The 23759-nt window shown below is 41.9% G+C and overlaps 3 protein-coding genes across 4 annotated transcripts in view; 1 reads left to right on the top strand and 2 right to left on the bottom strand.

Annotated features, from left to right (window-relative positions):
* Nucleotides 1-91: 91 nt before the first annotated feature.
* Nucleotides 92-1608, bottom strand: sertad3 (SERTA domain containing 3). Its single transcript, XM_029255902.1, has one exon. It carries the CDS (start codon nt 1606-1608, stop codon nt 868-870), a length of 741 nt encoding a protein of 246 aa, XP_029111735.1. The 3' UTR covers nt 92-867.
* Nucleotides 1609-4086: 2478 nt separating this feature from the next.
* On the bottom strand, nt 4087-11458 carry blvrb (biliverdin reductase B). 2 transcript variants are annotated; one of them, XM_018742829.2, is made up of 6 exons: nt 11139-11324; nt 7656-7793; nt 5753-5914; nt 5274-5363; nt 4871-5002; nt 4087-4603 (listed from the first exon to the last, which is right to left on the bottom strand). In XM_018742829.2, the coding sequence occupies exons 2-6, from the start codon at nt 7738-7740 to the stop codon at nt 4449-4451; spliced, it is 624 nt and encodes a 207-aa protein (XP_018598345.2). In that variant the 5' UTR covers nt 7741-7793; nt 11139-11324; the 3' UTR covers nt 4087-4448. The 2 variants fall into 2 exon arrangements, with proteins under 2 accessions (XP_018598345.2, XP_018598344.2); XM_018742828.2 differs by lacking the exon at nt 7656-7793 and having other exon boundaries at nt 11139-11458.
* A 290-nt stretch (nt 11459-11748) lies between these two features.
* The window catches only part of sptbn4b (spectrin, beta, non-erythrocytic 4b), a 72639-nt gene continuing 60628 nt past the window's right edge, over nt 11749-23759 (top strand). The window contains exons 1-4 of the mRNA XM_018742827.2: nt 11749-11898; nt 20312-20484; nt 21971-22122; nt 22749-22922. Coding sequence (XP_018598343.1) covers nt 20334-20484; nt 21971-22122; nt 22749-22922 — 477 coding nt within the window. The 5' untranslated portion in view covers nt 11749-11898; nt 20312-20333. The remainder of the gene's footprint in view (nt 11899-20311; nt 20485-21970; nt 22123-22748; nt 22923-23759) is intronic.

The following is a 23759-nucleotide window of genomic DNA, read 5'->3' as shown; positions in this document are numbered from 1 at the left end:
TGTGCCAGTGTAACATGAAAACAAAGGTACAGAAGAGAATAAAAGGACTTGAAGTAATGTCAACAAATTCTTTATATAAATTTCAGGCCATTTATCAAATGAGGCAGTAATAAAAGTCCATTAATACATCACAACCAGAAACCCCAGGCTCACTTAAAGAACAATTCCTAATGCTTGCTTGATTCTGAACAACCACTCTACAACAAGGTATTTGCAATCCCCAGCATGCAAATGTAATCAATGCAAAACATCACCTCTTTTAAAGAACCTGAAACCAAAGCAAATATTAAATTACACTAAATATTCAGTACAACTTTTGTGAGCAATACTCAATGTTGGTAGGGGGAATGGAATTCAGGAAACATTTCATGTGCCACAAATGCCACAGAATACAGATTTTGTTGAAAATCTTTTAGAGACCCCAAGTAGACCAGAGGGCAAAGGTCTTGTGGGTCAAGGCAGAAGTTTGATAAGGCACATGGTGTACTATTGACCAGAGGATTTATAGATAACAGTTGAAGATAAATTACAAATCAAAATCCAAATAAAGATCAATCTTCACAGAAGATGACACTAATACATTGTCTACATAACCTCAATGTTTTCAATACTGAACAGTAGAACACAAATACTGGTTCTTCATTTTGTTTGACTTTAATAAACTTGAAATATTTCACAGCAAAATATATTAAAATATAAATAAAAGTTTCTTAAAAGGCAAGCTACTCATGTCAGAATCACCAACAGTATGTAGTTGAGAAGGACCCAAACAATGCAGAATGAGTCATGTAATAACCTGGGACCCTAAATTAAAGTGGCAAAATGTTAGACTTCAAAGAAATTGCAAAACACGCAGTGTAACCAGTGTCAGGACCCTACAAGAATATCCATAATGTGATCAAGTTCGCTCAGGTCCCTTGAATTCTGACTGTGGAAAGACAGTGATAATGATGAGGATACTGTTGTTGAGTTCAAGGCTGCATCAGTGGCAGCTGCACTAAAGGGTTGTGAATCCAAGTAAGCCATCTCCGGCTGAAAATGAGATGTGTCGATATCCCCAAAGGGGTCATCGAACGCAGCATCACTGAGGTAACAGGAAGGGATGATCTCAAAGCTCCCCAAAATTCCTGTCTCCATGATGTGGTTTTCTTCAGTACCTGAATCTCCAGTGGACCCAAGTGGGACCTGCGTCTGTGGTTGAGGGCCATCAAAGACTGAATCTAGGTCCTTCAAGATGCAATTGATGGCTGACACTAGGGACAACTGCTCTTCAGAGGACAGTGCTGACCAGGCATCACCAGTATTCTCTGCTCCCACGGTCACAGAGAGCGGGGGGCTACTGTTGTCGACTCGCGGACAAGTCTCTGTAGCGGCACAAGGTGAGGTTACAGTGCAAGGGTTCACCTCCTTCGTCAGAATGCCCTCTAGATGGATCTCCTCCTGGATTTTGCGTAGAGTGTTGCCAACGAGCACCTTACACCGCAAACTAGTCTCCAACATGTGCATGTGGTGGAACTTGCCTAGGGAAATGTCTAACACACACTGACGCTCGTTCTCATACGCACCATCTAAATCCCACAGGAACTTGCGCTTCTGTCCTTTGGCCATGATGAATCACCTAGACAGATCACAACGTATGTATAGTTAAGGCAAAAAGGATGGAGAGACAGAAGTCAAGAACTTACTGCACCTGGATAGCATGCAGGCACATCCAAGCCAAGGTCATTATGATAATACTTCTTGGCCAAAATACTTATCAGTGAACAAACACTTTGAACTCTAAACACCAGTAGTGAACATGTAAAGTCACAAAAGAGTATTCAGCAGCTGCAAAGCCTCAACACTTTAATTAGTTTAGTGCAGCATGCCATGGGGCACTGATAACTAGAAACATCTCGAAGTAGTGGACCAGCCAGGGCATGGAAACCCATAGAACTTTGCAGTAAAACTTTTAAGTGTCTGTCTGGTTTTTATTTTTAGTCAGTTCAACGAAACGAAAGGTCAAACGTGTACGAAGACTTCGAAGTGTGGCTGAATTCGGGAGAAAAGTCAGTGAGACTGGTGGTAACTCACTGTAGGAAGATTTTTAAAAAAAAAAAAAAAAAAAAACATGGCGCTCAGTCTCTGCCGAAATGCTGCCGCCGCGCCGGTCCACCGCCACTGGTGCTACTTCACTCACTGTTGACAGTCAGTGTTGTGCGAATACAAAAAAGTCTGCTTTTTCTACGGCTTGGAACTTGTGTCTGTTTGTAGCCTGAGATATACATTTTGTACCGTGTCGTTCGTTGGCTTAGTCACAACTGCGAACATTGATTGAATGAATGATTGATATGATTGGAACCGGCGGCGAGCGAGCCTGAGTCATTTAAATAACTCACCACACACAGACGAGACGGGAATAATTCCGAGAAAACCCTCCACTCCAGCCACGCCGGAAAATACCGCTTCTCTCAAGACACCTTGATATACTGGGGTTTTTGAAAAAAAAAAAAAAAAACAAGCCAAAAAGCACTGAAGTTGACTTTAAAAGAAAATATGAAAAGTGCCTCCCACTCGACACACGCGTCTGCAATGTTACTTAGTTACATGAATGTCTCGTTCTGTGGAATACCGCACTCTCTTTCATCCCGCTTACGATTCAAACCAACCAGCCAATCAGCTCATGGCGGAAGTCATAATACCTTGTGCGCCAGGGGCGTTGCTTTGTTTCGACTGTGGGAATTGTAGTTTATTATATGGGTTCTCGAAAACAGAAATCTGATGATATTATTTTGTTCCTCCAAATTTAATCTTGTACGTTTTTTGCCTATAAGAGGTGACATTTAAGACAGCTCTGTCTAGAAAAGTTATTTGCGAAACAATATTTCTTTCCAAATGTTGTGCCAGCATTATTTGCGTCATCATGGCCGTACGAACGACGTTCGAAACGTTCACGTCAAATGTTTAGCTTTCCAAAACGCTCAAGTAAACAACTTAGGTTGAACACGAGGAGCGGAAGCATTCCAACGTTCGGATCTGAGGAAATTTGCTGCCTGCATTAGTTAATGGTCTGTCCATGAACTACAAGGTCATGCACAAAGCACTTGAACCGAGGTTCCATAACCTGTTCCGAGTAGGCATCCCAGATGTGCAGTTCTGTCAAAGCAGGAGCCGCCACACACTAAATAAACTCAAAACTTTTCAATATACAAACGGATCAAATTAAAGTCTCGGCTAAATATTGCAAATCTTTGTACATTTTGAGAAAGTACTTAGTTACATACAGAGTAATTATAAGTAAAACTAGATTATCATATCATATGTTGTGCTTTTCTCCTGTACTGTATTTGTACATTTGCAATATTCTTAAGCTGTCGATCAATATATATATTAAAAAAAAATTTGTGAAATCTATATGACTTAAAAGCAAGCATGCCCCACTGTATGTGTGTGCAGACATTTTGGAAAACCCATTACACCTTCTTTAATCAAGTTCCATAGCAGCTATTTTTAAAAAATAGCCTGTAGGTCTCAGTCTCTCTAACATACATACATATTAACTTCTGGTCAGTTGAATGGTCTATAACAAGACTTTCAGCAAACTAGTAAATTCAGCCCTTAGTCCATCCTGTTTAAAAACTGCTTATCTTGGCAAGACTCGTGAAGATAACGTGCTGACTGGTAATCTCTGCGGAATGTCATGGTTCTGCTTTTGAACTGTCATTTAGCCCAACTGGAAGGGCTTCCATGATCTAACCCTTCCATTGCCTAACGCTTGACCCTGTCCCAGATTGCGAGCCCCGTTCAGCCACCCTTCAAAAAAAAAAAAAAAAAACCTTGTTTCTGCCACTTGTAGCTCTGATCTTACTTGGTTAGTCACTGTTCAAAGGTCATCACCATAGATGTGATGGGGGCATAGACCAAACGGTGAATTGCTAATTTTTCTAAAGAAGCAGCTTCCATTTCAACACCATGGCTACTGTTATAACTACATATTGGTCCATTTTCCATAACACTTAAACTGCCTAAAATGAACAAGCACTTTCTCCACAATGAATAAATGAAGTCCAAAGAAAAGGATTTTAAAATTATTCCCAAGTCATTTAGCATGAAAAAAATTGTTTTTAATATTATTACAATAATAAGCATGTTTCAATACTGTGATTATTTCAAGATAGTGGAAAAACTACAATTTAAATCAATATAAGTTTAAGGTAAAAATTGAAATTTTTAGCAGTACTGTATACTCAAAAACAAAACATTATGGTGATATAATATGGCATGATCACGACACTTTGAAAATATCTGATACCAAACATATGCTATAATTTCTGCATAAGATAGTGTTATGTAAGTACTGTACTGAATGTGTTTGCTATTGTTTGTGAATAGATTGAAATAGCTGTGTAAGGCAAGTTTTCTAATCCCTGTTATGTCTTAATGGGCTCAGCCTATCTATCTAAGTGAGTTTAACTGTACTCCCCCCAAAGTCCAACTGTTTTCCTGTCCCAGTCAGAAGTGGAGAGGCATTTTACAAAGAAGTGGCCCAAGTCATATTTGGAAATGACTCGCCCTTTCAAAGTATCTTCTGTCACCATGTACTTCTCAGTCAAGGGATGCTTATCTGTAGGTTAAAGGGAAAAAAAAAGATCCCATATTAATTCCACATCTGGATATCAATTGGTTCATTTACTGTTCATTAAACTGACTTTTAATCATTTCTAAATATATCTAAAAACAACAGGAAACTTGTTTTATATCTGTTATTAGAATAAAAATTTAAAACAAGAGCTTGTTTATTGTTTAGTGAATACATATCTTTGTTCTGGTACTTTCTATGAAGGTATGATCTGAGTGCATAGCAGGTGAACTGTTCACAAGAGCACATCACCATCAATGTGTGGAGGCATCACAGCCACGTAATCCAAACCGGACTCCTTCAACACCATATGCATCCTGTCATGGTCTTCAGTGACCGGCACAAGGCGAGGGGGCACTTTCGAGCGATCCCACAGGAGGAAGGCTGCCATAAAGAAAGAGGGGTGGGGCACAAATAAACTGAAGGCTCTTATCACAACCAGCTATTCCCGCAAGTTTTGTGAACACCCACCCCTGACAGTCCATTACAGAGCTATTTTGTGGTCATTTTATTAGTAATGTATGTACTAACAATTGAACTAGATGGTGTGGTGCTGAAGATCAAACTAAAGATTCATGTATATACGTATATACTTTACGGAAAAGCAGCTTAACGTTAAAATTATCACTCATTTTGCAGGCTTTATTTCCAGTACCTGACATGCATGCAATGACTTTATGAATCCCACGAGCTTTCATCACGTCAACAATATTTCTTGTCCCCACGGACATCATGGTTGTGGGGCCTGTATAAATAAATATACAATTGAACGTTTGAAAAGTAAAAAGTACACAATTACAAACACGTTTGGTATTCTAAAAAGGAAGTCTAGTTATATAAGGTATTCTAACTGGAAGTCACTTTGGAGAAAAGCATTTGGTAAATAAATAAAAGTGTAAATGTAATGTAAAAAACAAACAATGGAAAAAATTTATTTCCAAATATACATATTAAACATGTAAAACATGCATAACAAAACAATATGCTGCTTTCTACTGTAAGTGTAATACTGTGTAAGTTTACTTTTATAGGTATTGCAGAGAACTAAATGTTATGCTTTTCAGAACTGGACTCCTCATTATTTCGTGACCCTGAATCTGTTTATATTGTTTTTCTTTTTTTTTTTAAACTCACTGAGATCGTTTCTAGTTCCAAGGATGATGATGACAGCATCTTGCCCTTCCATCGCCTTCTTGACGTCCTCCTTGTTCTGGACATCCCCTACCACCACCCTTGAAGCCTTGTGGTCCGGGGGCAGCCTGGATGGATCTCTTACCAGCACTGTCACATTATAACCTGGGAACACATTATAACCAGAGAACAGTGATTAAAAATGGACAACAACAACTTAAAGCAACTTCGCTGAGTAAATATAGCACTTCCTTTAGTAAGAATCACAAGTAACTCTGAATCGAAACATTCAGAAAAAAAGTATGAATGAATAAAATAAGGGCATTTTCATTTTGAATTATTAAGGATGAAAAGAGGCTAATACAAGGTAACTCAGATGTATTTTTATGTACGGCGTAGGAAAATCAACAAGTTAGAGACCCTCAACCATTAAGAGCACGTAGAAATGTTGGAATTTGTATCTCATGGAATGCAGTGCATTCTAAATGAACAAGACTAAAGAACTTCTTTAAGAAGAATTCAGAAGTACAACGTTTAAAATGACGACCAGGCATATTTTTATTGATGAGAACAGCAATCTATGAAACTCCCTTACTTTTCAAAATTTACTTCCCTTTTCCTATCTTGTTTATTTTAAAAGGACAAAGTTCAGTCGAAATCATGTCTTTGTTTGTAGGGCAATACCAACTACATTTTTTTAATTAAATAAACTAATGAAACAGAAAGTCAATAATGCATGGCAACCATATTGTACAGACCCACGTTACTGTTTCAGGCGGGAAACCTGTTAAATGTAGATTGTAAATGCATTATGGGAAAAATGTGGACTGTAAGTGTGCAACCACTGGGGACACTTCTGGCGGAAATGATGGGGTGACCGTGTTTGGGGGGCGCTAGGCAGGATGGGAAGAAGAAAATTATGGAGGAAAGTGGGTTCGTGGCTCGAGAGCGGGGGTTTTATTTTTTGTGCGCGCCGGTATTCAATAAAATGTTACAGATGAACGCTTGCGTCCTTTCTCCTCACGTGAATTTTAATGAAACGGCTCAAGCACAACGTTTGAGGACTTTCAGAATTAGACATTTTGTTTCGTTTTTTTCCCCCCATCTATCACTAGGTAGGTGAGAAATCAAAAACCGGGGTAGGGTAGTCTTATGTTGGCATGTGGAAGTGGCTCAAAACAAATAGAACCGCCCTCCCTGCTCAAAGGCGATAAAGAATCGCGGAGTCGCATCTCTTATCTTTCAGAGCACAACGCACTTCTCCCGCGCCTGTATGTGGTTCAGACGCAAAGTTATAGTGGAGATACAAATGGAGTACTATCATAAACAGTTAATTCACATGTCCTTTCACAATGCGGCCCTCGACTCGCTCCCGGTGGAATAGCGCGCACACGAAGCCCCCCAAGGCAACGTTCCCTCCCGAGACATGAGCCTGCTAAAAAGTTCATTTCCGCGGCTACCGGAGCGCCTAGAGAGTCTCTACTGCGAGCAGTAAACATGTCGACTTCAAACGTCTTCTAGACACAATTAAACTAATGACCTGAAGAAGACATTTACTTTTCATCTTCGTGTGTTTTCGTTGTTAGTAGTATTTCAGAGCAACTACTACAACAAACAATTTTTAGCAATAACAGTGAATAGCTAATTCATTCGGGGATCATGTTCCACTCGGAGTTGTTTAATGCATCGTCATAGTAGAAACCTGTCCGATTCTGCCTGTTCTTACAGCAACGCAAAAAAAAAAAAAAAAAAAAAAAAAGAAAAACACTTTAAAAAGCAATCACGACGGCAGTACAAGCAACTTGTTGACTTAGCAGACGTGTCTCTGAGAAAGTGTACGCGCTGTAGTAGCACAATAAATCATAAATGCACGTGCTGTGTGGTGTTCGCCCACGTCATTCCATACCTGCAGCAACAGCCTGCGGCAAGGTGGCGAGTCCGGTCATTCCCGTGGCGCCGAATATCACGACATTTTTGATCGTTGCCGACATGATCGCAAATAAAAAGCCGCGTTACAGACAGAGGCTCGGGTGTCTCGGCGACCCTGCAAGCGACACAACCAGACGACTTATGAAACACGAGCGTTTTGGCTGCGCATTAAGGAGGAACGCCTTGCTTTGGGCAAGATAATAAGGCGACTTCCTGGAGAGACTCCTCCCAGACCCGTAACTGACTGCAAGGTCAACTGAGCACAGCGAGCCCCCTTCTCACTATTTCCATAGGCCCATCTCACGGTTAGGGTCATCATATTTTTTATTTGTGGTTAACTCGTCTCACTCTTAATCTTCCCGTCGTATCACTCATACTTCATAACCATTACATCTTTAAATATGGCGATTTATTATTATTATTATTATTATTATTATTATTATTATTATTATTATTATCAGCCTGGTTATGGTAATATTTTTATTTATGGTTAACTCGTCTCACTCACAATCTTCTCATAGTATCTCCCACAGTTCATAACCATAGCTTTTTTTAAATTTGTCATTTATATTATTATTATTGTTACTGTTAATAATAATAATAACAACAGTAGCTGGTAGCGTAGTGGTTAGAGCTACTGCCTTTGGATCTAAAGGTCGCAGGTTCACTCTCCAGCTGCAGTACCCCCGAGCAAGGTACTTACCCTAAAAACTGCGCCAGTAAAAATTACCCAGCTGTATAAATGGGTAAATAGTTGTTACCTTAACATGTTGCTTTGGAGAAAAGTGTCTGCTAAATGAATAAATGTAAGTATAAGAATAATAATAACCACTCTGGGGAAACCTAGCACTGCTGATACTCTGAACAATTTACTGTAGTTAACGGCACAGGACAGCGCAATGAGCAACACTCAGTCACACTCATTTAGAGTCAACAGCTCAACTGAAACAGTCTTTGGACTGTGGGAGGAACATCTCATGCAAACATGATGACAGGCACTCTTTGCACAGAGTGGGCAGGATTCGAACCCACAGCACAGGAGCTGTGAGGTACCAGCATTGGCCACTGATAGCTCGACTATGCCCGTGAGATGTTGATTGTTAATCGTTCTTTTTTTACATGGTCATGTCTGATGTAGTCTCATTTTATGCTGATCTTGTTTAGCATATTATTTCATCCTAGCTTGTCATCCAGTTGTTTTTCCTGAGACCTTGTAACCATGTCTGCTTTATACAAACCATTGTAAGTCACGTCAACTAAATAACAATAATTAAATAATAATAATAATAATAATAAAAGAGTGTAATACTAATTTAAGTCTGTACGTTTGGCTTTTAAATAACTCAAGAGTTCTCCATTTTATTCTGCTGTTTCCCTATGTTAAAGTTGTGAACATAATTATTTTTATTTAGACAGCTTTGCACAAAGTCACCTAACAATGTTAGGTTTTGTGTACCAATAGTCTTGGGATCGTATACCCATTTATACGGCAGGGCACTGTTACATAAAGTGAGAGTAAGACCATTGCTCAGGTACAGGTAACAAGAATGGGATTTCAAATTAAGACCCTTCAGGACCCTGCATAAGCACAAGCGGTTCTTTAAAATTACTGAATTTTACATTGGTTGGTTGAATTAATTAATCTTGTTCTGTGACTAAATTTATTTTCCTAAAAGTCATTTGGCAGCCCCTTTTGAGATACCTAAATAAGAAGCAGACACTGAGATATACACTAACCTTTGCTGTGCACTGCAATTTTCTGTCATTCTTGTAGAGAGGAAGTACTGATTAGTGACAAATTCAGGTTTGGTAGCTTGTTCAAATGTAATACATTCAACAACTGGTCAGCAGATGAACTTTAGAGATACCAAATTTACATCTATTTCTTCCCCAGAGAGGTCTTCATCATAATGGACAAAATTATCCATGATATTTTTTTGTTGTAAGGTGCTTTCCCTCCACAGCCTATACATTTTCTGCTAATTCTGGTAATAGAAACCAAGCAAGAAATAACGGAAATAGCTTCTTGGTTTAATGGGAATTCACTTAAAAAACACATTTTCCAGAATTAACTGCTCTAACAGGTAATTAAGCAGTGGGTTAACTTTTGGCATTTGAACCACTGAATAAGTGTCTTTAACCACTACTGTATCTGGTGTTTCTGTTCTCTACATGACACAGCTGTTTCAGTTTATGAAGGGATGCTCAGAAGAGTCTGGTATCTATGATGCAAGGAGAACTGGTCCTCCTGGTCCGTGAAGTAAGCGATCATGCTATTTAGTATAAGGGGGTGATATGGTCGGTGGGTAGCACTGGTGCTTGCCAGCCTCTGAGCTGTGGATTTGAATCTGCCGATCTCTCCGGCGTTTTCTATGTTCTCCCTTTGTTCATGTGGGTTTTCTCAGGTGCTCCAAGTTTCAAAGACATTTGTATGAGATAGATTAGGGATGCTGATTTACCCTTAGTGTGTATGAGTGTGTGAATGCTCTATGATGCACTGTTGTCCCATTTTGAGTGTACCTTACCACTGAGCCTATGCTTCCAGGATAGGCTCACAACCACAGTGACCCTGCACTGAAAAAAAAACTTAATGATAATGGATCGATGAATTTTACTTTATTTAATTAATTGTTCCAAAGCAGCAGGTTAATAGCATAAAGGTACAAGAAATGCAACAAACAAAGGCAAGTAATCAGTATAAATCATAGTGAATTATTTATAAAATGGTTATATTATGTATTGAACAATAAAAGGAATACAATAATAGAATATTCCTTGTACTTATATTGTAAATTTTAGTTATTGATATCATTTACATTTATTTAAATGGACTATAATGACTAATCGTATGAGAAGTGAAAAATAAAGATTTACCCTAAGTTAAGGAATCATTTTAGGGAAAGAATGCCATGTAAATTCACTGCTGTGTTACTAAGGTACGGGGACTCGGGAGGCCCGGGGTCCGAAGGAGCTAATATGGCTGCGATCATTAGCTATCTATCTATGTCGCTAATACACTGCGACCTTTGTCACAAAAAAAGACAGAAAACACACGCACACCCGCAAACACATGATCGGAGAAAAATGCACAAAAGACACTTCTTCTTTATAGAGTTACACAGGCAAACGTTATATTCATTCATACTCTCTCTACGACTACGCTGAATCTCGTGCGTAAACGACCGCATTTCTCATCCGAACCTAAAATGACAAATAAATTCGGTTTTTAGCGTAACGTGGGTCTGCACCTTCGGGTTCCGGCTCGTTCCCCATCATTACAACGTGTTACGCGTTACTCTGGACCACGGAAAAGCACAAAGCGACAACAAAACGCGTAAACGAAATGCCATCATAGCGACAGCGCCGGTGCCCTTTGAACGGTGCCGACAGCCTAAAATAACACACTTGACCAGTATGGTGATACAAGAGTAGGCTCAGAGGAAACATCCCTAATACTTACGTTCACAGAACCAGCTGCCTCCGTCTCTAAACATGCACACCTCGAACAGTGTGAATAGAAATGTGAGCAATGCGCGCTTGTCTCGTTGCGTTGAACACCTCACAGGCGCGCTGCTGGTGCCATGATGATCATAAAGATGTCCGCGCTCGGCGCTCCGTCCTCCTGCTGCAGCCGCCTCGGTCTGCGTCTGCGGCGCTCCCACACGGAGCGGCGGTGCGCTGCGTTCCCTCCACATCCCCAGTAGTGGTTCCGCACAGGCACAGGCACAGGCTTAGGGGGAGGGGGGAGAGAGGCAGCCGGAGCCCGTCTCCAATCCATCCCTGTTGGACACGGACGGAGGTGGGACGGGACGCGCAGCTCGCGCAGCTCCCGCATCTCCAGTGGCGCTACAGAGGGAGGAGGGTCTCCGCTCCGTCCCGCACACAGGCCATCCCAGCGACAGCCGGCCGGCCGCCTGCTTCAGCGGAGCCATCCTTGCGCAGAGCATCCTTCGTGCAGCCTGTCTGTGCCGTGCTGTGCTGCACCTTCACCGGCACCGCAAGCACGGGCTGCGTCCCGTCCCGTCCCGTCCACATGACCGCGCATACGTAGATCCTTGGATATTTCAATATTTGTCCAAATTTCATTTCGGGTCCGAGGATGCCGACGAAGGAAGACGCTCTATAAAGCGGACTCCGCGGCAATTCTTCACCACAGCAGACCAGCCAGCGGAGCGTTTTTACAGCCTTGAGAGAGAAAGCCTTCGTTTGGGGGGTTGAAGGTAAGATTATGTTGCCGCATTTAATTGTGCTTTCAAAAACCACGCTGAATCATGAGAATACTCCTCGCCTCGTAGAGAATATCATCATGATCCACGGCAGTGTGACTGTGATCGTGGTTAAGGTTGCGCCGGCCTGCGTTCTGCCACTGCAGTAATCTCTGCCATGCTGCCGTTTTCCTATATATTTATTTTAAAATCGCACCCGGAACACCCTTCTCGCTATCCCTTTATCGGCATTTATGAATTGAAACTCGGCCTTTGAAACAACATGCGTCTCCCAAAGGTTGTTTTAAGTGTCGACTTTCACACTACATTCATAATCGCTCGATATTATTGAACACCTCACAAAATGTGCTTGCATTTGGGACAATGATTGTCCGTATTATAATTTAATATGAGACATATATGCGAAGTAATGCGATGCGCAAAGTGCCCTGAAGTGAAATCTTTATGGTGAAAGAGGTTTGGTAGTGATGAATGCAGTTAGCCGGGTGCTCAGTGTTCAGGCTCAGTAAGGATGTATAAAAAACGACCATTTATACCGCTGCTTTTTCATTTAGGAAGCAGCGTTAGAAACGTTAGCGACTCTAATATCATTTTTTTGGTCACGGGTTAGGGATTTTCGCGGGGAGTGTGGAAAGCCGGCCGGTTGATGCTTTGTGGGAATAACCCCTGCAGGCTAAGTTGACATTTTTCGGAGCGCCTTGGAAAGACACTTGTGAAGCAGGCGCGCAGTCGGGGCACAATAGCGCAGAAGCGCAGACGCGCAGAAACGCAGAAGCGGGCCCGTCGCGTGGAGTCGTTCTGGGGGCCCGTGCCGGACGCGCTCGCACGCTCCGCCTGTGCGCGTCTTTTCCGCGCGCTCGGCTCGCAGCGCCCGCAAGGGTCACATTCACTCAGGTTAAAGGGATCTTGTGGCGCGCAGCGGCCGGCAGGGGAAACCATGTAACGTGTGCACGTGCATACTTTGTTTTAGTGCATAAAAAACCTGAGTCATAACTCGAGAGTTAACCGTGCACCCCTCCCACCAACTCAGAGGCAAGGTGGGGGAGTGGAAATGCCACTGAAGCCCTGACAGCGCTGCCTTTATTCTCTAACATCTATTGTTGCCACTACATTTTGGTAAATCTACATCGGAATATGTACAGGCCATAAAAATGCACAGTAACAGTTCCCTGACACGGTGCTGCAGTGGCAGTGTGGTTTGAACGGTGGGGTTGCTTGTCTCTTTGATGCACAATATTACTAACAAGTTAAATCAAGGCACTGCAATGGCCAGTGTTAGTATTAATGTTAGTATTAAATTAAGAAAAAAAAAAATACAAAAAGCACAGACTACATCCTGTAAGCCTTGATAAAGAATATGGAATGAAGTGCTCAATTTTTGTACTATAGGAAACTATTAAATGCTGGGGATATATTAAGAAAATGCTGGCATCTTGCATGCCGTTTGTTTTTTACCAGCAGGCAGACATGTGGCAGTAACTGTTCTAGACCAAATTTGTCTCCCCTTTTCAAGCATTGATATTACTACTGATATCCTGTGTTAAAGCTGACTTCTTGTCATTCTTGCCACTTGTAATCTTGTCACTTCTCTGTCCTTTAGGGGACTCACACAGCTGGTCCTCACACAGTTATGCTGTTGGTAATAAACAAAGCTGTGGTAACACCCAAAGTCTCATGCAATTAAAACTGAGTAGAATAAACCACCGATGCGCAGTGTGTGTCCTTGGAGTCCTTCGAGCATGTGCCAATTTCTATTGTCTTTATATTCCAGTGTTATTACGTCCACCTTAGTGATATTAAACACAGTGCTTTACTTTTTCCACTATTGCTAATGTATGAACCTTCTGTTTCAGAGGTGCTGGGTCGTCATATCTTCACAGCAATATACTTTGTGTCTCTTGCGACTGTTAGGTCACTGAAAAAGCTCAATTAAAAAAGTTTTCTTTTTTCAAGTTTTGATAAATGTTTATACACTGAATTTTTCAGATAAGGAAGTTCTTCACTCGGAAAGTAACTAACACATTAGTTTATTGAAAGAATTTTGTTTCTTTTATACACACACACATTTTCAGAACCGCTTGTCCCAGACGGGGTCACGGGGAACCGGAGCCTACCCGGCAACACAGGGCGTAAGGCCGGAGGGGGAAGGGGATACACCCAGGACGGGACGCCAGTCCGCCACAAGGCACCCCAAGCGGGACTCGAACCCCAGACCCACTGGAGAGCAGGACTGTGGGCCAACCCACTGCGCCACCGCACCCCCCTGTTTCTTTTATATTTACATGTATTTCTTTACATTTATTTATTTAGCAGATGCTTTTCTCCAAAATTACTTCCAACGAACTCTATGTAGTGTTATCAGCCCACACACCGTATTCACCGTGGTGACTTACACTGCTAGATACACTACTTACAATGGGTCACTCATCCATACATCAGTGGAACACACTCTCTCTGTCACTCACACACTATGGGTGTTTCTTCACCAAGTTTCCTGCCTGAACTCTTTCAGCATATTTGTGCTGGTTACTAAGCTTCTGTATGTTGTGAATTTGGGGAGAATTCTGTGGTCTCAGTAAATACACAGTACAATAGTGTTAATCACATGTCAAAGAAACTTCATTTGACACAAAAGGGGAAATCGGTCATTACGATTCCAGTTTTTACTATTAAGAATAATACAAAATTATGATACAGGTCTGCTTCCAATATGGTTATTAATGGAAATAGTAAATATTAAAGAAATTATTTTGTGTGATGGACTGGCGCCCCGTCCTGGGTGTGTCCCCTCCCCTTTCGATCTTGCAACCTGTGTTGCCAGGTAAGACTTCGGCTTGCCGCGACCCCGCTCAGGACAAGTGGTTCTTGACGATAGATGGATGGATGGATGGATTTTGTGTGTTGATGATATATCGTCTATGACCGTAGGCTTGTTCTTGATGGAAGTGAAAGGATGCCACACCCCCCAGTTTGCCAGGGCCCTCTCTGGGACCCTGAGGGAGCAGTTGAAGATCTTCATGGTAATCTGTTGTGGCATCTGTGTCCCCCCAAGGCTGATGTTCCAGTCTCAGTTCTGTTTCTCCAAGTGCCCTCACCCCTGTGAGCCTCACCACCTCCCCGAAAAATAATGCAGGAGAGAGGCTGTGTTAAGATTTTGTATTAAGCCTATGTCTGGAGAAGTCTGACTGAAACAGATCCATAAAACCTGTGTGGTTATTTAGGTGGCATGAAATATTCTTGGAGTTTGAATATTTGATTTGTTGTGAAGTTTTGGGGGCAGTTAGGATTCCAGTGTATGTGTTCGCTGGCTAAATCATTATTTTTTTCACTGGATTATTTCTGCACAGCCATCCATTACACTTGATCTTGCACAAAACTCTCTCATGTGAATATATTTGTAGAGAGTTACTGACTTTTGGTATTGTTTATGGTATGAGTACGTCTGTCATCTTCAGAACAGAGTAGCTCATGTACCTACTTTAGATGCTACTTTTTGACCAGACATTTCGAATATTTAAATATGTTGGATCTTCTTGCCAATTACTTCTTCCCATTGACTGTTTATTCCTTATTTGTATTTGTGGCATTCCACCTTTTGATATGTACCTGATCTTGAGGGTCAAAATATCTTCACATAGACTTTCTTGCCACATCATCTGACCAATAAATTTGGAACTAAAGCCTGCAAAGAAGACTTCCAAGATACAGTGTATTGGTAATCCATAAAACAACAAATTAATCATATTCTCATCAGTAAAATCATATTCATATTCTCAAATTGGTCAGATGGTAATTTAGTGGTTAGAATTGGTGCCTTTGAACCCACAGATTGCAGGTTTGAATCCCACTTTCAGCTGTAGTACCCTTGAGCAAAGTAATTCCTTACATTAAATTCCTCCTGTAAAATTACCCAGCTGAGTAAAGGGGTAACTAATTGTGGGGAACTTAACATTGTAAGATGCTTTTGAGAAAAGTGTCAGCTAAATGGTGAAATTTTAATGTTCATGCCCCATTAAAAGATTTCAGCATCTTTGCTCACTCCTTTCTTCTACTTTCCACCAAAAATGACACTGTTAACCCCCTTCCTAATATTAAATTTCTTGTATTTCTCTGACTGACATAAAATTATTACAGGCATATATCTTTTTACTTTTTAAGCAGGCTACGAACAGAATACACAGTAATTTTTAGATTACAATGTATATAGTACTTTTTTCCTTGGATTTTATGTGTCTGTTTGTCACAGGTTTATATGTCAGAGGCTCATCCAGTTTGCCTGACAGCAAAACTGATAACAAGTTTTAAAAGTTTAGATTTGCACCCCTCAAATGGTCTGCTATCAGAGACAAACAACACAAGCTCATCTGTGGTCCAGCAACTATCTCATAAATGTTTTGCAAGCTGCATATGGTGGTCCGCGCTAAAACACAAGGCCGACATGGGTGCATTTTCAAAGGCTGTCTGCGGGACTCATAGGTTAGGGTTAGCTGAGGGTTAAGGTTGAACTTTTTATGAAAGGTAATGTGATTATAAGTGGCACACTGGCACAGCAGGTAATACCAATACCTTGCTGCTCTTTTTGGTGTCAGTTTGAATTCGGCTCATTTTGGGTAAAGTTTGCACATTCTTCCTGTATCTGCAACCCTAAGACGTTTGGAAGAAGGCAATGATTCACCACTTTGGTACTCTTCCTTATCGTGAAAACCATGCAAGTGGTTGCTGTAAGGTCACTTGAAAGCACTTAGCTTACCCTTTACCCCTAGTGTGATGGTAAGGAAGTAAAATTTATCTCAAGTAATTTTTGAAGCGCATTTTAAAAACCACTTGTTATGCATCTAGAAAGTGGCAGTCCCTTGTTTATGACTAAGCAGGCATATATTCAGAGCTTTCTTGGCATTTTTAACTAATTCTCGGGAATTGCTTATTATGTACTGATGATATTTCCATAATTTATTATGTGTCAGTTATTTTGTAGCATTTTGTGAAAATAGCTCTGAGTTCCTTTGTTTTAATAAGAGTATTCCTTTTATCTGATTTGTCATAATGCTTTCCCAATATTTTAATTTTGCACTATAAATGATACCGGGAAGGAAGCTAAACACGTACATTTCAAGAGTCTAGAGCACAGTGCTTATTAGTCTGTACCCTTTGCTGAAGTTGTCAGTATCACTTTTACTGTCAACATCAGTACATCACAGGATTAAGAAAAGGTCCTTAGTTCAACTGGGTGTGTCATTATAAGGACCGTTGGGGTTGCTGGGCTGGTATAATTGCTGAGATGGAAATTCATCCGTAGTTTAAAGGGACAGCCATAGCATTTGCATTGACAGGGGTTCGAGACCCACCATTATTCATTGGAGCAGCCGGTTTAGCTCGAGGGGAAAGCAGGACCGTTCTTCAACTTGCCCTGGACCTTTCATGGCCCCCGCAGGACAGGCAGTCACAGCTGCTGGAGAGCCACCGCTGGCTCCTGGTCAGAACAGCCATCTGAGCTGTGGAGAGCAGTGAGTCTCTCCGATATGGGACAGAAATGGAAGGGGAATGGAGAAAGGAGGGAAGGATGATGGGTGGTGCAAGGGAGAGGGTTATAAAAATACAGAGAGAGAGTACATGGGGAAAAAGTCCGTGTCATACACTAAACTGGTACCAAACTGGGAACGAGCTGTAGCACATGGGGTGGGACACACAGATGTGTACACTCAGGGTCACAATGAATCATGTGTACTTTAAAATTACTGTGTCAACTTTCTTGTCCAAACATGGACTTCTACCTTTTTCCAAAAATGGCAACCATTTCCCTCTCTTTTTGTCACATAGATAGGTTTATGCTGGTTGCTTAAAATACTTATCGGTGTACATTCGGATATTTGATCACATGACGTGACGGAGGCTTTTTTTGTGCGGTTATGCCGTTTTGTTTGGTGCTATTTATAGTACCTTCAGGAAAGTTTTGCCCATTTTAACATCTTGTGCAAGTGCTGCAGGACTCTGCAAGTTTTGTTTGCTTCTTGGTGTCGCTTTTGACCTACTTACAGGTTACAGTTCAAGAGAACACAAACCCTGTGAGCTGTGTGCGGATGAACTGTCTGCATGGTAGGAGATGGTAGATCCACAACGCAAGCGTTAAAGACCTGGGGTTGTGATTAGGAGCCCAGCGTGTAGTAATGTCAGCGCTGCACGAGCGCCTCCGCTGTGTGATCCAGTGGACAGCTTCGTGCTCGTGACATAGCGTGGCATGTCTGGTGGGGCGATCGTGATCGCGCCGACGAGCAAGCCAGTCACGTGCCGTCACAGGCACATACCTACGTTTTTCCATGCTATCCGTCATAGCAATTTTCGTTTCTTTTTCCTTGAAAATCTAATTGGCGGTTAAATGTCACAGTGTGTTTAAACACCACCGCCTAACACATCATGTCGTGGGCACATAGCTGTCCACTGGATCACATGCTGGAGCGCTGGCATTACTATATGCTAAATCAGCCCCAGGCCATCAGAGCTTGTGTTTAATGTGTCTACCACTTTCTGCTACAGTTTATGCTCACACAGCTTACATGGTTTGTGTTGTCTTCACCTGTAGCCCGTACGCACAGTCCTCCGTTACTTATACAGAATCTAAAAATCAGCATCCTTCCCTGAAAGTACTAGGTAACACAAACACGCACACACACACAGTCTGAAACCGCTCGTCCCAAGTGGGGGTTGCGGTGAGCCGGAGCCCAACCCGGCAACACAGGACGTAGGGCTGGAGGGGGAGGGGACACACCCAGGACGGGACACCAATCTATCCCAAGGCACCCCAAGCAGGACTCGAGCCCCAGACCCACCATAGAGCGGGACCCAACCAAACCCACTGCGCCACCGTGCCCCCCCCCCCCACAATGCAAAAACAGACAGACAGATTGGCTGAATCACTTGTCCCATACAGGGTCGTAGGGAGCTGGAGCCTAACCCGGCAACACAGGGCACAAGGCTGGAGGGGGAGGGGACACACCCAGGACGGCACGCCAGTCCGTTGCAGTGGCACCCCAAACGGGACTTGAACCCCAGACCCCCCAGAGTGCAGGACCCAGTCCAATCTGCTGTGCCACCGCACCCCCCCACAGCAAGAACAGCACCAAACAAAATTAATATTTCCAGACACAGTAACCCAGCCACACTTTATATGTGATCAAATGTCTGAATGCGCATCAAATTATGTTTCCTCTCATGGAGGGTAAACATATTGTTATGACCCACGTTACCTTAAGTTTGAGCGGGAAATGTGTTTAATTCGAATGGTTGGATTATGGGTAAATTGTAAATAATGTGTTCAACCACTGGGGGCAGTTCTGGGCAAAATGATGGTGTGACCATGTTTGCCACTAAGCAGGCTGAGAAGGCTGGTTTGAGGTGTAGGTCCTTGAGGAAATTGAGTTTTCGGGTGTTCTAATGAAATTTTTACTAAATGCCATCTCTTCGCCCCATCCGAACCTGGAGTGCTGTGCGCCCCTATATTTGCATTATTGCTGGGGAGCGGACAACATATTTATTGATTCGCAGTGCTTTTTCACTGCCCAAGCTGTCAGTAAATGTTAATTTGTTTACTAGTCAGGTTAGTGTATGCAACAGCTACAGCACGGTAGTTTTCTTTGGTTAATTGCTGACTTTGACCCGGACTGTTTATTAAAAATGAGGCCTTACAATAAGAAGACACTTTCAAAACATGTAATTGCGTTACAACTTAGAAAAAAAAAGTCACAGTGTTTACACTTGTAATGGCATAAAGTGTGCCGCTAGATCTTTCCCTGGTAGCAATAGGGCAAAACACCAGCTGCCCTAAGTGATGTGTTTTTCCCTGATTGACAGATGAGTATCTCTGAACACCTTCTGACCGATTAGGTGGCGAAACATCGTTGCAAAGCTGTGTTCAGCCTGGCCGCCACAGAGGCTCCCATCCATCAAGAAAACTCCCGTCTTATGTTTTTAACAGAAACCTCCTCACTCTATATGTGACGGTGCAAATGTCTCTGAATGTCACTGTGCATGAGTGTATTTCGTGTATTTTTTGTGGATTCTGGTTGCAAGGGGTAGAAAGGTGTGGTTGATTGCTAGGGTCCATGGATGTGGTGGGGTAAAACGCTTTTTCGAAGTTTAATTTTGAAACACAGAGAAACGAATGAATGTTTGCTTCAGTCAGGATATGGGATACAGTCAAAACATGGAAAGTAAGAAAGTAAGAAAATGTAAGTAATAATGCTGTATGCTATGAATGAAAGAATTATGAAAAAATTTCAGTAAATGTACATGGCACAGTGCATTGCAGTTATATACCGTTGAGTGTGCGTCACTGCAGGTGGATGTGTGTGGGTCACAGTCTTCATGGTTTGATGTATTAAAGACCTCCGGGGGCTCATTTCCCGTTCCGCAGGGTGCTGCCTAGCAGAGCTGCCATGGCCAATGCCTCCACGGACCTGGACAACGTAGAGGCCCAGCGTCAACTGAACAACAACAACCGTCCAGCGAGCAGCACCGGCCCGTCCTGGGACACCGACAGCACCAGCGCCAAACTATTTGAGTGCTCCCGCATCAAAGCACTAGCAGGTGGGGATGCAGAAGACTGTCCCTCTGTTCTCCCTGAGCTCCCACAACACAGAAAACTCAGATACATGAACATAGGTGTGCAGTGGATGTCCAGAAAATAGCATGCTTCAAAGCGTGCTGCACAAAACACCTGGAAGTAAAGGCTTTTCATTACCGAACTGAAGAAATACTACTGAAGGGGGTACAATGAGGGATAGAATCTCACTGCATTTCTAAAGGATAATTTACCTCTTTTTTATCATGAACTGGCGAAGTCTAGCCATCAGAAGGAGGCACTGGAAAAAAAAATCATTTAATGTTATCACACGTGTCCGAGTCACCTCGGATTTAGTGAAACGAGGGGATTGCAACTAGTAACGATCATAAAACTGCTGGAGTATCCCTGCTGTCAAACCTAAATGATCTCCAGGATGCTCTATCACTGCTGCAAACGCTTATTCCCAGTTAACGCTCTTTCGCGTTTTAACAAATTAATGTGTGGATCTTCATGATAATAATAGTAATGCTTCACACATCAGAGCGTTTTCTTTATTGCATCAGGAACAGTGGCTAAGTAGACTGCATTTTTAGTGTGCTCATGCTTAATTTTCAGTGTTGTCTCATTCACAAATGGTACGTATAGTGCACGTTTTGTGCCACTCTGTGTTGATATCGCCAAGATTTCCAGAGAGGAACCGGCTGAAGAAACCGATTCCTTGCAAATACATGAAAGACTTTAAAGATTGAATGAACCGTGAGTTGCTGCCGTCTTTTCGGTGCTGAAATATTATGTGCAGCGGTGAAACTGCCAGTGTGAGAGACAACGGAAGAGCTGTTATCAGGAAAAATAAGACAGCTATGATATCGGAAGGCACTCTGCTTAATCTACAAAGGACATTGGCCACCATGCAGAAATCTGTAAATCTAGTCTGCGTTTTCTCCATTACAATGTTCCTCTGTGTTCTTCCTTTGCGCAAATGAATAAATAAAATTGATAATCCAGTATTTATATGGGGCCTACAGTGCTGGAGTACCTCTTAATTAAATTGTTCTGTTGCTCTGATTAAGCTCATATTTAAAAAATGTTGATTTTTCAAAGTGAGATAAGCATGCAGCAGAGATTGATACTTGTGAAATTGAGTCATTCTGAGTTATACTGTAGTGCTTGGCAACAAAAAATTGCCTGGCTATATTAACATCATTTTTATGTTTTTTTTTTTTTTTTAATTTAAATTTTCTGAAGTTTATGCATCATAAATTAGACTACTCAGAATACCTACCTGGCATGGGGGTGATGCCATTATTTTTTAAACTCATTTACCTTATGAAACCTTTCGCTCGTATTCTTGCTGGGATGTGCTTGCATGTCCGCTATGGTTAGTGGTAGTTATGTTGTAGCTGGTTTAACAACGTCCATAACCACAAGCCTTATCGCGCCTGTCTGTTGAATATTTATAGATACTGTATGTTGTTGTCAAGAGTTGATTTCTTTTTTTGTCATGCCTAGATGAGAGGGATGCAGTGCAGAAGAAGACCTTCACAAAGTGGGTTAACTCTCATTTGGCACGAGTCTCCTGTCGAATCGCTGACCTGTACAATGATCTGCGGGACGGCTACATGCTGACCAGACTGCTGGAGGTCTTATCTGGGGAGCCTTTGGTTGGTGTCCTGTTTCCTACTCTTCACAGATCACCCATACTTCTCACACATCACCCTGAGTATCTTTAACTAAGACAATGATCTGTTTTTTAGAGCTGGTGAAATTGAAAATATGACATACACAGTATAACAGAACTTAGGAACATTATGGCAAGGTAGCAAGTTTATGAAAAAGTGAGCAAAAGTAGTGTTTTAAGGTGACATGTAAACTCCGTGGATCAGTGGTTGTGGTCATATTAAGAAGTCGCTTTAATAGTGTATGATTATACCAATGGTTTGTGATACTAATGAAGGAACTGGTCAAATTCCTCAGAAATCTGTCAGATCTACAAAATTAGCAGATCTATCTATCTATCTATCTATCTATCTATCTATCTATCTATCTATCTATCTCTGTCTGTATACAATGCTATGTGTGAATGTTATTCTTTTGATTGCTCATGCTCTCCTGTTTGGCTCTAACCATAAAATGCACTGTTTCTCTTCTAGTTATGTTCAGTATCCATGCCGTGTTAAGCTCTCTCTTGGTATGGCTGTGTACTGACCTTCCCTCTTCTTTCTTACTCTTTGCTTCATACCTTCTCTCTTCTGCTCTCTGCTCTCCCCCTTCCGATGTTCCCCAACAGCCAAGGCCCACAAGAGGCCGCATGCGGATCCACTGCCTCGAGAATGTAGATAAGGCTCTGCAGTTCCTCAAAGAGCAGAGGGTCCACTTAGAGAATGTGGGCTCCCATGACATTGTCGACGGCAACCATCGGCTCACCCTGGGCCTCATCTGGACCATCATCTTACGTTTTCAGGTGAAAAAACATTGCAAAAATGCGTTGTGAAGACCCATTGTGAATATCGATTGTGAAAAACCCGAGTGAATTCTCTAACTGTTTCCATTTTACAAGCCCGTGGGTGGAATAAACATTTTTAAATCAGGGAGACTGCCTAAGCACTGTAGCCAAATTGATTGAATATTTATTTAAATGGCTAGCCTACAATCATAGAAGATAAAGTTACCTGATTTATCTTGGTTTGGGAGTGTAGCAATGGGTCCTTTATTAGCTGTAGCTGTAGGGTGTTTAAGGTCACAGCTTTTAAAAAGCCACAGGTATTAATTTGCTTTTTAAAATAAGCAGTCATACTAAGTGAGACACTCATACTACAGCGGTGTCTAAAAACTGTGGTAAAATATCAATTTTATAATGTTTAAATTATGAGGGGATGCGGTGGCGCAGTGGGTTGGACCGGGTCCTGCTCTCTAGTGGGTCTGGGGTTCGAGTCCCGCTTGGGGTGCCTTGCGATGGACTGGCATCCTGTCCTGGGTGTGTCCCCTCCCCCTCCAGCCTTACGCCCTCAGTTGCCGGGTTGGGCTCCGGTTCCCCGCGACCCCGTATGGGACAAGCGGTTCAGACAGTGTGTGTGTGTGTGTGTATTTAAATTATTAAATATTAATTTTAAGAAAATTGTGTTCAAAATATTAATCTGAAAATATAAGTTAAAATTGCAACTTAAGTATTGAAACATTTATATTTGGTTTGACAACCCCAAAACACAACTATGGATAAAAGCTCTGGGAGACACCGTTTATATATGAATTCTGAAGCACAAATGTCAGTGTTTGTATCCCACATCCAAGCAATGATTGC

Source organism: Scleropages formosus, chromosome 10 (genome assembly GCF_900964775.1).
Source record: "Scleropages formosus chromosome 10, fSclFor1.1, whole genome shotgun sequence".
In the NCBI taxonomy this organism is placed as follows: Eukaryota; Metazoa; Chordata; class Actinopteri; order Osteoglossiformes; family Osteoglossidae; genus Scleropages; species Scleropages formosus.
Note: the sequence above shows the minus strand (reverse complement) of the source record. Positions and strands in the feature narration are given on the sequence as shown.

Excerpts from the sequence above, each read along its gene's own strand:
- sertad3 (XM_029255902.1), bottom strand. The coding sequence starts at position 1,608 with ATGGCCAAAGGACAGAAGCGCAAGTTCCTGTGGGATTTAGATGGTGCG.
- blvrb (XM_018742828.2), bottom strand. The coding sequence starts at position 11,373 with ATGTGGAGGGAACGCAGCGCACCGCCGCTCCGTGTGGGAGCGCCGCAG. Across the intron at positions 5,003-5,273 it reads AGTCATTGCATGCATGTCAG|CCTTCCTCCTGTGGGATCGC; the intron begins GTACTGGAAATA and ends TCTTTATGGCAG. Across the intron at positions 4,604-4,870 it reads GATGCCTCCACACATTGATG|ATAAGCATCCCTTGACTGAG; the intron begins GTGATGTGCTCT and ends TTTAACCTACAG.